This window comes from Halichoeres trimaculatus, unplaced genomic scaffold (genome assembly GCF_033239565.1).
Source record: "Halichoeres trimaculatus isolate MK-OKI-2021-1 unplaced genomic scaffold, fHalTri1.1 fHalTri1_scaffold_20, whole genome shotgun sequence".
NCBI classification, from domain to species: domain Eukaryota; kingdom Metazoa; phylum Chordata; class Actinopteri; order Labriformes; family Labridae; genus Halichoeres; species Halichoeres trimaculatus.
In genome coordinates this window covers 6,938,861-6,952,849 of record NW_027437198.1, presented here as the reverse complement: position 1 = coordinate 6,952,849, position 13,989 = coordinate 6,938,861, and the positions used below count along the sequence as shown (strand labels likewise).

The 13,989-nt window shown below is 43.3% G+C and overlaps 1 protein-coding gene across 3 annotated transcripts in view; it reads left to right on the top strand.

The window, feature by feature from the left end:
• Positions 1 to 13,114, top strand: part of pdgfab (platelet-derived growth factor alpha polypeptide b) — a 29,074-nt gene extending 15,960 nt beyond the window's left edge. For 2 of the 3 annotated variants that reach the window (XR_012599975.1, XR_012599974.1), the window contains exons 5-7: positions 7,733 to 7,859; positions 10,189 to 10,313; positions 10,899 to 13,114. Coding sequence is in view for 1 of the 3 variants with exons in the window: in XM_074695809.1 (XP_074551910.1) it covers positions 7,733 to 7,859; positions 10,899 to 10,912 (141 nt within the window). In the remaining 2 variants the exon portion in view is untranslated. The remainder of the gene's footprint in view (positions 1 to 7,732; positions 7,860 to 10,188; positions 10,314 to 10,898) is intronic. The other variant, XM_074695809.1, reaches the window with a different exon arrangement.
• Positions 13,115 to 13,989: the final 875 nt, after the last annotated feature.

The window sequence follows — 13,989 nt, the reverse complement described above, 5'->3', positions numbered from 1 at the left end:
TCTCTGTTTGTGCTTCCTATGGGGCTGATAAAACAGCTCATAACACATGTAAACAATAGAGCCATCGCTCATCCACTCACACATTAACTCATGACTCCTGCAGCACATTTTCTCTGGAAGTCCATTATTTTCTCTTTTTGTATCCACTGACCCGCTTAAGCAGATAAGACACGAGTCCCTGTGAGATTTCTGAGCACATCTGAGGAAGTTTTTCTGCAGCATGAATGTACAGATGACTGTCTCTGACGTTCTTATGAAGTGTAACAGATAGTTTGAACACAACATTCAAACTGAGATCTTCCTCCTTGGATCAGTGTCAGCAGCAGCCCACACCCACTGCCTCCATCTGTAGCTACATGAACACACTCACTAGCCAAGCAACCACCTGCAGCATCGGGAGAGACAGGAGAGCCGTGCACCTGACTTTGCATGTTAGCACAAGCTAATCTCAATTATTTGACGCATACCTGGTTAGCAGAAAGCCAACTCACATCGCGCTCTGTCCTGAGCTGCTCTCAAAGTGCCTGAAAGCGAGTGGAAGTCGAGCCAAAAGTGAAAGCTTTCTCTGTTTGGAGTTTCGTTTCACTACGGTTGTGTTTTCCTTTCTCAATGCTACGTCCACTATTGTAGCTGCTCAGGATAGCTTCCTTTACTCGCTGTTATCAACGTGCAAAGTCACTTGCCCATTGGGTACCTTTCACATTTAAAACAATATAATACCGGTACCTGGCATACTCAACAGTACCAGTTTTCGGTACTTTTGTGTGATCATGTGGTAATGAATTTTGATTTGTTTAAAAATAAAATCTCAAAGCTTTTCAATTTAACATATTTTTTTTCTAATATATAAACTTGCAATGCTGTGTTCATGTCCAGCATGGAAAATCGCCTACTCTTCTACTCCCTCACAGTCTCAAGGCTACATTTAGGTACCGAAACATGGTACTATTTGATTATACGTGAATCAGTTCTTGTTACTACAAATGGAATTTGTTCAAAGTACCTAATTCCTCAAACAAACAAACAAAAAAAAATCAAGGCTGAAGAGGGGGTTGAGGCAGACACAGACACTGACACTCATGTATAGAGGCCCATAGGAGACGATTAAACAGGATTACCTGTAAAAGTTGATATCTACTTTTTAGAAAACTCTGCAGACTCAACAGTATTTCACTGTGATATCTGCAGAAACTTACTGGAATCTTTCGGTTGTGGGGGAAAAGTAGAGTAATAACACTATAAATACTTTTATAGTTAATTACTGGCACTGTGCTGTCACTAATGTACTGTAAAATTTGCAGCAACCATATTACAGCCTACTTTTCTTCAGAGTGAAAAGAAGATGTGAAGAAAGTTTAGATGAGCTGTAAATTATACACTTCAGTCCCTTAAAGTGAGTAAAAAGTGGTTAAACTGGTGTTTTCAGGGGATTAAATGAGTCGTGTTCTTCAGTCCCAAAAACTGACTGAATTAACTTAAAATAGCATCAAAAGAAAAGCAGTTTTATTCTCTCGTTTGCCACGTGAGCTTGATCAAAAGAACACAGCACAAGTTTCCAACAATGAAGTCCAGTTCCTCTCATGTCTCGTGTTAGTCGCTGGAAACTTTTGATGGTCCTTGAAGAAATGAGCGAGTATGTTGCGGAGGTCACAGAGGGTCGTCAGCGCACATCTGTGTAAACCAAAAGAAAGGGATTGTTTTTGCGTGCATGTGTGTGTGAGAGAGCGTGCGCTTCACGCTACGCTACGTAAACTCCCCCACCGCAGCACAGCACGGGGACAAGGCCGTTTGTGTGAAGCGGCAGCGAGAGGAAGACGGGGCCGCAGAGTAATGAAGTGTTGATGGCTGCTGGATCAAAGTGGAGGCTGACAGAGGCCAGGCGGATATAGGCACAGTGCTGAGTGTGGGGGTCCACACATCTCCCTTCAGTGGCCCCGGCCCCGACCCCATCGCAAACACACACACACTCACACACGTAGACTGGCAGTTACCTTAGCGACGTGGGGTCAGATCCGGGTGTTGGGGGAAGCAGTAGCTGAAGCCTTGTGGTTGTGTGGGACCCTGACTTACGGGGTGTTTCATAAATAAAAGACAGTGTGACGGTGATACAGTGAGCATGATTTATGACAGTCTGAGGGGTCCTGTGGATTACGTGAGGAGGGGGGGCGGATGGGAATGAGGGGCCTCCCTGTTTGAAGTCCCTCTGCAGCTGTGAATTATTTTCCCTTTGATTCACGCAGCTCTTCGATGAGATGAAGAAGGGTGAGGGAGTTTGTGTGTGCATCAGTGTGTGTGTGTGGTGTGCACGCCGGGGGTTGAGGGGCGGGTCAGAGACCATGGGAGCGTCCCAACCAAGCCAGAAGTCGGAGAGTTTGGCTACCGCCACGCCGGCTGGAATGCATCAGCCTGAAGCAGGAGAAGTAGCAGGCGTGTTTTAATCATATTTTACTTCATTTCTCTATTTTCCTTCACTCCTCCTCTCCTGTCCTCCCTTTTGGTCTTCCCCTCTGATTTCATCCTCCCCCTCCACCTCCACTTCTCTCCTCTGAGCGGTTTTTGGAGTCTGATTGTCTGTTATGTGAAATAGTTGTTCACTCCTTCTCACCCTCTCCGTCTTTCTCCTGCAGCGGAGCAATCTCCCACTCTTTAATTTCACTCCTCTGTCAGTCTTTTCCTCTCTCATTAAAGTCTTATTTGCTTCACTCTCTCTTTAAGACTTCGGTAATCGCTTTCTCATCTGCACCTCTGTGCTCTGTGAAGACTGGGGAGGAGAGAACGAAACAAAGGATCTCATCCATCCGTCTGTTGATTCTTTGATATTTGATATTGCACGATATTTCTGTGGGGAAGCACAGCACACGGTGGGGTCATGGGCAGACACATATTCCCATCTGGAGATACACCAATGTGTGTGTGTGTGTGTGTGTGTGTAAGTGTGTGTAAGTGGAAAAGAGAAAGATGAGGGGAGATTGGTGTGGCATGATAAAGCTTTGTGGCGGTGCAGGTTTGTGAGCAGCGTGATAAATGCCCTCCTCTCCACACACACGTCTGTGATAACCTCTTCCACCTCACCCTTGAGAGTGTGTGTGTGTGTGTGTGTGTGTGTGTGTGTGTGTGTGTGTGTGTGTGTGTGTGTGTGTGTGTTATTGGTGCACATGTGTGTGTGCTGTGGGGGGAGGTTGAAGCAGAGGGCAGCAGCAGGTTGTCTGCGCTGGATTAGTCTGATGTTCTGTCTGCAGAGCGTTGTATCTCCTCTCAGGGAGTGATTTTCTCTCCATCCTTGATTCATTCGTTGGTTTAATCTACTCCTTTCACTCTGAGGCCCCGTTCATACGACAGCGTTTCATTTTTTTCTATCTATGCAGTTTAGAAGTTATTAGGATTGTTTGATTGTCCAATCAGAGGCCCAGCTCAGGTCACGTGACTGATGGGAAACCTGTAGCTGTTTGAAATGAAACTCACAATGTGGCGCTGTCCACGGATTGTAGGTGAGGTAATCGTTGAAATCAGCTGGTGGAGTTTTTGGTTGGAAAGAAGAGTTTGAGATCCCTGTTTTATACAGTTTATGGCAGGGTTCTCCAACTCCTAACCTAGAGGGCCGAGAGGCTGCAGGTTTTCTTTCCAACCAAAAACACCACCAGCTGATTTCACTGATTACCTCACCTTCAAGCAGAGAGCAGGGACTGATCAGTGAAATCAGCTGGTGGAGTTTTTGGTTGGAAAGAAAACCTGCAGCCTCTCGGCCCTCCATGGCACGAGTTTGAGATCCCTTGTCTATGGTTTATGCAGAAACGTTAAGAGACTGAAAACGCTGTAGTAAGCATGCCAGGCCTGTAGTGGGTGCTATAAGAAGCCGCTTTTGGTAGATCTCCACTGAAGTAGAGTTGGGCCGATCATCTGGTGTATTGGGGAATACTTAGAGCAGAAATGGAGTAACAGACGCACATTTTGTTGAAAGACAGTCAGCAGATTCAGCAGATTGAGCAACTCAAGCACAACACGGTAGTTCCAGATGATAGCAACAACAGTATTGTTGTCCTGTTGTATGGGCTTGCACTAAGCGGAGTGTGACATCATTGTTTCCACTGAAAACGGCGTTAACACGTTTCCATGGCAACAGTGCCAGCAGCATTTCTGAAAAATTGCATCCTGGAGGCTGTTATCAAGGTTTGCGTTTTAGGACGGCCAAAACACCATTTCCCTATAAATGCAAGGCTGAAACGCAACATGACTTTTGTGTTTCACCCTAAAACTGTTGTTGTGAAAACGGCCCCTCAGCCTCCATAGATATTTTTAAGCTCTGACTTCCCCCTCCCCAAGTTTCTCTGTTGATAAATGAAAGGCTTCTTACTGTACTTGGTCCAGTTTGTGACGGCCTGTGGTGAACATCCACACCCCCACAGTTTGTGTTTTCCTTGGACAGCCAGGGAAAAACTTTCCCCTCCATCATCAGCGCTCCATGCTCAGGGAATTCCCAATTAGCCGAAGTGGGACAATTGGCTTCACACGGGGGGCCGCAGGGACACCAAGGACAAACACCAAGGGGGGTACACTTCCCAGAGCCCCATGCCTCACCCCAGCCCTGTGGATCAGATATCATTCCCCAGCCCCTCACGGGACTCTTTCTCAGGGTTCCTGCTTTCTATGGAGTTAAGAGTGGTTTGATTTATACAAAGAGAGTGTGGGGCCCCCTCGTTGGATCACGGGGGTCTCTTTCTGATGTATGTTTTATGTGGGAAGTCATTGACTCTGCCTTGGATTGGGAGTGCAGAAGTGGAAGAGTTGCTAAAAATGGATGTTAAAGGAAAAATTGTTCAAGTGTCGAGCTTTTCCCATAGCGGAGAGGAAGCAGGAGAGAAAGAGCGCCACGGCAGATCAAGAGAGGCTGTAACACACTGACACGCAAATCTGAAAGTGTAAGTGTGTGTGGCAACCCCGCTGTGTGAGGGCCGAGGAGAGCAGCCCACCACTGGGCCTCTCATCCAGGGGGCCCATCACTTTATTTCTCTGTCAATAGCTGTTTGTTTGGCCAGAGGAGTGTGGGTTTCCCTTTCTCTGTGTTAGTTATCAGAATCAGTATCAAGTGTTTGACTGCTTTACACTGTAAAAAAAAAAAAAAAAAAAAAAAAAAAAATTCTTTTTTTACAGTAAAAAACCAGCCGCTGTGGTTTACAGAGAAATACAATAAAAAATATGAAAAAAAAGTGTTAACAGCTTTACAGAAGAACCTGTCAATTTAACAGTTTAAAACCGTTATTTACAAACAAATTACATTTTAAACCATTAAAATCAACAACTACTCTTTGCTGAATTAGCATGACCACAATGCTATTTCCACTATTTTTTCAGTTAGACTGACATGCATCCTAGTATATTTTTCTGTAGTATTGTCATAGTTTTACAGTGAAGGCAGCACCTAAATGTCCACTGGGATTCCTCCTCACTCACGGTTCCAAAACGTCATCACAAAACAAATTAATGTCTAATGGTAAAATGCACTGAAATAGTTAAAGTAATCCAACAAAACTTTTTTCTTTCTTATTCGACCTTACTTAAAAGATTCGATTGAACAAACATTGCAACCATGAGTGAGAAGGGGGCAGCATTAATGGAATACCTTGTGTTTCAGATGTAATTTAACAAAGGGGTCTGTCCCCAGGCGTTTTCTTCTCTATCTTATGGAATTGTTGGAAAAAATAATGTTCTTGGTATCATTTCAGTCTCATTTCAGTCAAGAAAAAAAACACTGGCCTAAGGCTGGAATTTTATTACCAGGGTATTTACTGTGCAAATTTTGTGGTTTTTAAACTGTAAAATTGACAGGTTCTTCTGTAAAGCTGTATACGTTATTGACGTATTTTTTACAGTATTTTCCTGGCAACTGTAAAAAAAAACCCAACTTTTTTTTTTTTTTTTTTTTTTTTTTTTACTGTGTTGTTTCCGGGACAACCCAGTCATCTCAGAGTCCTGTCCCCATCTGCAGGGACAGCTCCTGCTCTTTCCTGCTCTCCTTGTTTTCACTCTGATAATCTGATTAAATATTAGCAATGGTTTACTTCTCTGTGGCTCCTGTCAGTGTTTTGGTAACAAATTCCCCCAGAAACCTAATAGGTAACACATGAATGTCATCTTATGCTAGTCATGATCATGGTCAGTCTTGCTGAAATCCCCCCCTTTGTTTGCACACACACACACACACACACACACACACACCCTGATGTTTCTAATGAATGTGATGGTCCTTCTTCGTGTTTCAGCTCACCCTCTCCCTCCTCTTCCTCTCCTCTCCTGTCTCTCTGTCAGGGCTGATAACACCAAATACACCGCTGCTCACCCAGACACCATTGTCTTGTGTTTGCTCTCTGCATACCTCCTCTGCTTGCTTACCCTCCTTTCCCTCCCTGTCCTCTTTCTCCCCCTCCACGAACAGAAACTGTTTCAAAGGAGTGGCCGGTAAAGCCGCTGGTCCCCGATTTCAGTTTCAGCCTCCCCAGATGACCCTCCAGCTATTGTTACAGCTCCGACATGAGGCAGCTCCGGCTGTGTGAATGTCAACACAACACTTTGTTTTATCAGACAGGGATTGGTATGTTCGTTTGTCTGCATGACTAATTCACCGCCGAGAGCCGGCCTTGGCGGCGTGCCATGGCAGGATAGAAGGAGAAAGCCTGTCATGAGTTCTGGCCCTCCGTCTGTGCGTGTGTGAGCGGCATGCTGACTACAAAACCGTGTTGTTCATAACACCGGGAGATTGTCAGCCAATATCCTCTCTCGTGCAGTGACCAGAAAGATAGGTGAAGCAAAGGGATATTGTCTCCATGTGGCCCCGGGGCCCTCAGTGGTGAGCGCGGAGGTTACCTGCCCTTGGCACTCAGATCAGAGAGAGATGAAGCCACCTCCCCTGAGTTACACAACAAGATCATCATAACCTCCACGCAACCTTCCCTATTCAGCTTTCATCTAAGCTTTAATCAACATAGCCTATTCATAACCCTCCAAGGATCGGCCCTTTTCATTATGAACCGTTGGGAAGTGGAGGTCAGCCCTGTTGTGATAAACGGAGAGGGTGTTAGCCGGACTCAAGGATAGGAATTCCTGCCTTGCTTTTGTGTTTGCTCGACTGTAATGGCTGCTTTCGGGGGTTTTACTGCTTACATTAGACCGTGTAAACTGTGTTTTTTGCATGCACATGTTAAGCAACACTTTCCCTAACCCATGAAGAGGAATTAATGTGGTTTAAAGCAGCCTGCAAGTCAGAACAAGGCGCAGGAGTGTAGGTGTGTGTCTGTCTGGATATGGGTGCTCCAGGCCTGGAGCAGGGAGGGGGGCTCTCTCAGTCTCTCTTCCCATGCCAGGGTAAACCTTCCCTGGGCCTTAAGGCGTGTCCCATCCCCCTTACCCCTCGTATCCCCTGACCCCCATTGTTTGAGCTTGCTTGAACAGAGTTGTACACACCATACAGTATTTACACACCTGATCAACAACCCATTATGCACACACCAGCCTGTGAGGAATGCTGCCGTCACACTTCAAACACAGCGAGGCAAAGCGGCGGCTGGCGCTTTTTTATGAATCGGTATATGAAGGAGTCATCAGTCACGGCGCTACGCCTCTTGATGTTAGCGTCGGGCAAAGAGTGCATGCATTCATCGAAGACACATACGCAGCGAAGAGTGATGGTGTCGTACGAGCCGGGCTCTGCAGCTGACCTTTTCTCTCTTCCTCTCTGCAGGTAGCAAAGGTGGAGTACGTCAGGAGGAGGCCCAAGCTGAAAGAGGTCTTTGTGCGGTTAGAAGACCACCTGGAGTGTGTGTGCACGTCACAGCATCATGTGGTGGAGCATTCAGATGCAGAACCAGGTAAATGTGACCTCATGGATGTCATTCGTGATGTTTCACCAACAGAGTCCAAGCACTCCCCCCCTTAGAGAAAGGCCCCCGTCCTTGCATCGTACCCCAGACCATGATGCTGCCTTGCCTTTCTTATGTCTGCACGGTGTCAGAAACCATATTCACATGGTGGACATTTTCCTTTGAAGCTCAAATGCTGTCACCTGTAAACTGCATTACAATACTTGATTACTGTCAGTAAAACTAGCATTAACGAATCTTACTTGTTTGCATACCCTCACCAAAGAAGAACAATCTTAAAAAAATAATAATAATAATTACAACTGCAGCGCCTGGCTGAGTGAGCCACTGACTGGAACATTTCAGTAGTACTGAGTATCAAAACATACCCCTTGTCTTTCGTAGCCAAGTTTCAGTTCTCAAAGACTCAATCACACGATCAAGATCTGATAACACCACCAGTGATCGGCTGAAACGTTAAACCTGTTTGAAGCATACAGAGGTTGTTGCCAACTTAGCAGCTCTGTCGTTATATTTAGCAACTTTTAGACCTTTCCAGTGTTTTTTTTTTTTTTTTGAAAAAATAAATAAATAAATAAATACAACTAGTGTGAATTTTGCAGCTTTGTGGGAAGCATGTATTGTTTTCATGCATCCTCTGCTTCTCATTGAGCTATGGGTGCTTAGCCTCTCTCCTATCCAAAACTCTCAGATAGACAAGTCAGATGTAACTTTTCAATTGTAGATGGATGGTAGAAGTCCTTCTCGTTAATGCAGCAGTCTCTCTCACCTGCAGCCTAAGAAGACATCTGAATGCAGATGAAACAAGCCTATGTCTATCTCTTTTGGTCATTTTTGTGGGTCCCAGGCCCAGAAAAAGGAGAGGGATTGTAAATTGTAAAAAAAAAACAAAAACAAAAAAAAAAAAAAAAAAAAAAACCAAGCAAGAGTTGGCAGGAGAATGATTTTTTAAAAATTATTTAAAATAATTTTGTATAATTTATTTTATTTTATTTTTTAAATTATAGATAGAATATAATAGATATTATTCTAATCAAACAATCTAATAGAAATTGAACTTTTGTTTTTGCATGGGCATTTGAAAACTGCTTAGCGTCGAAAAATACTAGAGCTGAAAGAAAAGACTCAGGATTTGTACTGTAAAGTCTAAACTAATTTCCTTTTAGTTAAAATCGATTTTATAAAATTGAAATTTAATTCAGGAATCTGTATTAAAGTGAAGATATCGGTAGTGGACCAGGTATCCAAATTTTTTGATTGAGCCCTGGTGCGTAATAACACACCACATTTAACTGTTGGTAATGGAAATGGCATTGTCTTATTTGAAATAGTCATTACATAGATTGCCTGTTGCTGTAACAGTAATGGAGTTAGTAACATTATCCCCAACTCTTGGAGATAGCAGTTATCTATCTCTTATTTAAGGTTGCAGAGTGTTTTTTTTTCAGGTTACAGACCTTAAACAACAGCTTATATCAGCTCCTGCCTCTTCCTCACCTGACTTACCTGTTTAAAGGTGTTACACATTACGGCAAATAGTACAGTGAGATACCCAATAGTGCGCTGGGATTAAGCTGGTTGATGCTGAGTCTAACTTTAGTGACAGTTTCTATTTCAGTTTTTTAGTTTACATGTGTTGTTTGCCTCAATTTTTGCTATTTTCTGTTGCTAATGTTGAATGAAGAGGAGCTTTGTTAAATGATGTTCTGTCAGACTTTCTACCATGACTATCTGCAAAGATAGAACACAAATGTAGGGCGTATTATAACAGCACTTGAGCTTCACACCTTGTCAGAGGAAAGGTCAGCTGTGTGAATATGTTGTCTGTCCGTCCGTCTGTCTGTCTGTCTGTCTGTCTGTCTGTCTGTCTGTCTGTCTGTCTCTTTGGCCGTGCACTGAATGACCTTTTTTTTCCATGATTGCGCCTGAACAGACAGGCGCACCTGTGAGATGGCCTGCTATTGCAAAACTGTAAAGCTTGTGTGTTTGTGCCCGGCAAGAAGACGATGTGTGTCTGTGTCCGTGTGTGTGTGTGAAAGTGTACGCGAGTCTGTTTGTTCAGGGAGGGTGTCCAAAGGCTGCTCAGCATGACAGCAGGTAAAACCTCCAGTGCCTTGATCTGGAGCTTTTCTCCCCCTGCAAACAGATAAGCGCCGTGATGTGTGCTGATAAGGCATCTGAAGTATTTATAGTGTGTCGTATCTTTGCACTCTGCTTCTGTCCTCGGGCTGTTTTGCCTCTTTCTGTGCCATAAAAAACCCTGTTTCTCGCTTTTAACCCTCCTTCCTATCCACCCTCCCCGACTTTGTGTTTTCAGGCCACCGTAGGGCTAAAGGTAAAAAAAGGAAACCTAAAAAGCTAAGACCCAGCAAGGATTTATTGGCAACATAATAAAGTTGCACTCATTACCCAAAGTCCACTGGAGAGCTGTGAAGGGAACAGGTAGGACTTTGGCACCGCAGCGTCCTCTCACCTTTTGGCACTGCACCAAACGCCCAATCAGGGCTCAAACAGGGCCTGTCAATCACCATCATTGAGCACATCACAGCCAATCAGAGTGAAAGGAGGGAGGGCTAATGAGGACCATGCTTGGTGTCTTTATCCAGTGCTGCATGATGAATTTGTAGCCTAAGCATGCACACTTCATGTATGTGCACTTCAGGCGCCACTTTACGGTTTTTGCTTGTTTCACTGCTCCTTCGCTGTATTTTTGCAATCACCAATATTTGTTTTCTTTTATCTCTGCATGAAAGTAAAAGAAGGAGAGGTTTTATTCTCCAGAATTTGTTCTAAAAAATACTTCAAACATGGTCCACCTCTCTTTCGTTTACTTTTTGATAATTTCCATTTAACTCAATGATGTCTGATCCAATCCTTCGAAGAAATATGATTCAAACATTACAGGTTGTGTGTGTTTGTTTTTACCTTTTTTTCAATGCATGAGTTAATCGACATTACTGGGATTAAAATGTGAATAAAAAGTGTCAAACAGTGAAACTAATATCAGTTTTATCTCCTCTCCCACAGTCGACGTGAGGTGAGACCAATAAGAACTTCGGCATGCGAGGGAACCCCAAAAAGAGGACACCGCCAACAGGAGACTCGCTCTGTCCTCTTTCCCACCGCCATGCAACCTTCGTTTTCACAAACTTTTTTCTGAGAGATGAAAGACTTAAAACAGACAAAAAAACTAAAAACAAAAAAGATGCCAAAGGTGCTTTTTCTATGAAACAGTAACCAGCGATGAGGCCACCTCTCTGGACGACTGACTCCTGCTGAGAGGGAGAGATGGCGTAGAGCGAGACAGGGCAGACAGAGGCTGGAGGGTGATGGTGAAAGGGATTGGTGCTGAACTTTACGACGAAATTCGAGGATGCACATCGGAGGGGGGAAAAGGATTTGTAGGAGTCTGGTGCTTCAGGCTCCAACAAACTGTGTCAGCGGGACATGATCCCCATCCCTGCCCTGCTTCAGTGACTTTCTAACACAGAAGAAAGGAAGAAAGTCAGAGGATGAAGACAGCACGAGGTGTTCTCCACAAAGACTGAATGGACTGTGAAACACTTTGGGATTTGCGCTCTCAGTCAAGAGGAGACTTGTTATGTACAGTTCAATTCGGGAAGGAAGATGCGCCGCTACTTACAAACTATTTATATGTGTGGACGTTCACTGTTGGTCTCTTCCAGTACAAAAGACAGAAAGAACAAAAAAGATGTTTTGATGATTTTAAAGACATGAAAGAGGTCTGTGTGACCAGGTTCAGTTCTTTGTAACCCTCACAATCTCAAAGTCATTTTTTTAGTCCATGTTATTCTTGTCATCCATGTTTCTTATTATATTACAGTATATTTGAATGATGTCAAGTCTTGTATATGGTTTGGATACATGTGTGTGAGGAGAAGATTGTGAGAGTCAGTACAGGAAGATGCTTTATTTTTGTTATGAAATATATCAAGCTTACTTATATTCAAGCAGGAATTATGTTCGTTTCTTATGTCGCGGTCGTATGCTCGTGTTTAATCCAGTGGGAAAGATGCAGAAATTGGGCGTGGGGTGGAACGGAGAGTGGAAAAGGGCTGCCGGTGAAGCACAAGCTCAAACATGGCAGCCTCACATTTTGTGGTCAAATCTGAATTTTCTACAGCAGCTACGGTAACTCCAAAGTCATCTTTGTTAAATTTGTGACAAATAGGACAAGCATGCACACCAATTACAAGATGTTACAAGCCAAAAACTGTGCCCAGTTTCTTTAATGAGCGGGAACACATCAATGCAGCAAGAGACAAGAATCTTGTTACACCAGAATTATTAGGATGGTGTTTCTTGCTGCATTTGTTGATGTTTTGACTCATTAGCAGCAGTTTTAGCCTCATTTTTGGCTTGTAATATCCCCAGATTTGATTGATAAATTGACTTGTTGCTGAGATTTGTGTTTTGGCCTTGTTTGAAAAAGTCAGAACAACTCTACGTGCATAAATGCATGATTTCCCCCCCGTAGCTGAGGCTATTTTTCACCCCTATCACATTAGCATTGATAAGGAATGATGCCCGCCCGCATAGCTACACATGTTTTTCCAGCAAAGAGCAAAGTCCACTTTAAAGAGAGAATGAGTGAGCCGAGTAAATCGACAGGTGCATGAATGGGCTCCTTGTGTGCAGGCTGTACTCCTCTGTCCACAAGAGAACAATCCACCGCTCGCTCCTCCCTACAGGTGGGGTGGACAACTCGCACCTTCTGCAGCTACATACCATCAAGACAGATGATGATGATGATGATGATGATGATGATGAGTGCCCCGAGGTGGCCTGACAACATTACCTAGCGAGGCCTGACCCCGTGCGTCGATGGAACAAACAATGACTTCCTTAAGGGTTCCTGTAACAGTGATGAAAGTGCAACTAGGCCAACACAACAAAAAGAAAAACATCCTCCACCCTCAGAAATAAGGAAGTTAGTCCGAGAGTGTAAAGGAGAAAGACGACGAGTGAAAAAAAATGGGTTACTGTTGACTGGTTGGCATCAGATCACACACACACCTGAATAAACTAGCCTTTGGTTAACTGGTGCTATATTTATAAAGCTTAAGTGTCATCACTGTCCACACTCACATTACACCTGATGTACGACTGTCTTCTTAGTAAACCAGGGACCACGCTTAGAGGGAATGGAGTATAGAAAATGCTTATTCTTTCACTTAGTGGCAACAACTTTTCTCTCTGGCTTCCATCAGATACAAACAGACAGCAATAATCATAATTTATATATTTATGTTTTCAGTAATAAACATGTTTCTGCTCATGAAATTGGTCACGGGATGTTGAGTCACGTAATTTGTTTAGTATTGTGTGTTGAGTATAAATGAATGAAAGGGATTGCATGCTATGATGGCATATAAAATTTACTCAGAAAATTAAAAAAAAAAAGACTCCTGTTTTTATGAGTTAATATCTCATGAAACAGGATTTTTCTAATTTATTTTTTAATTTCTTGTCTTTATCAGGTACTATCACATAAAAACAGGAATCTGAAAAGTAAAGGAATTCCTGAAAACCTTTGTTACCTCAATGAATAATCATGAAACATGTAACTGTTAACTAAAACACATTAAAAAGCCCAGTGCCAAAAACGGGCACGCAGAGGAGTTATGCAGAGGAGTCGTGCAAAGGAGTCGTGCAGTGGAGTGTAATGGGAAATCCTGCTTTTACGAGAATTCTAAAATTCCTGTTTTTGTGAGATAGTTTTTTAAAACAAGAGTTTTGTTGTTTTTTTTCAAGTGAATGCAATACCCCACCGTAGCATGCAGAGACCCTGATGGAAATACAATTTAAAGAAGTGAGAATAATAAGTGTTTTACTTAATAAGAGGCTAAAAAAACAGTTACCATTAAGGCCCAATCTGCAAAGAAAAAAAAATGGAGTCCATTTTAGCGCCTTATTAGTTTGATACACACAAACCTAAGAGAAATAGATTACGTGAGCCTTAAGGCCCGTTTCTCCTCCCTTTACATATGAAAATGCATTCGTCCTTTTCAAACGATGTTATCGTCACTGCTCACATACTTCTATACATCCTTCGTGTTAGCGTTGCGTTTTTTTTTCTTTTTAAACAAGGGTTTTC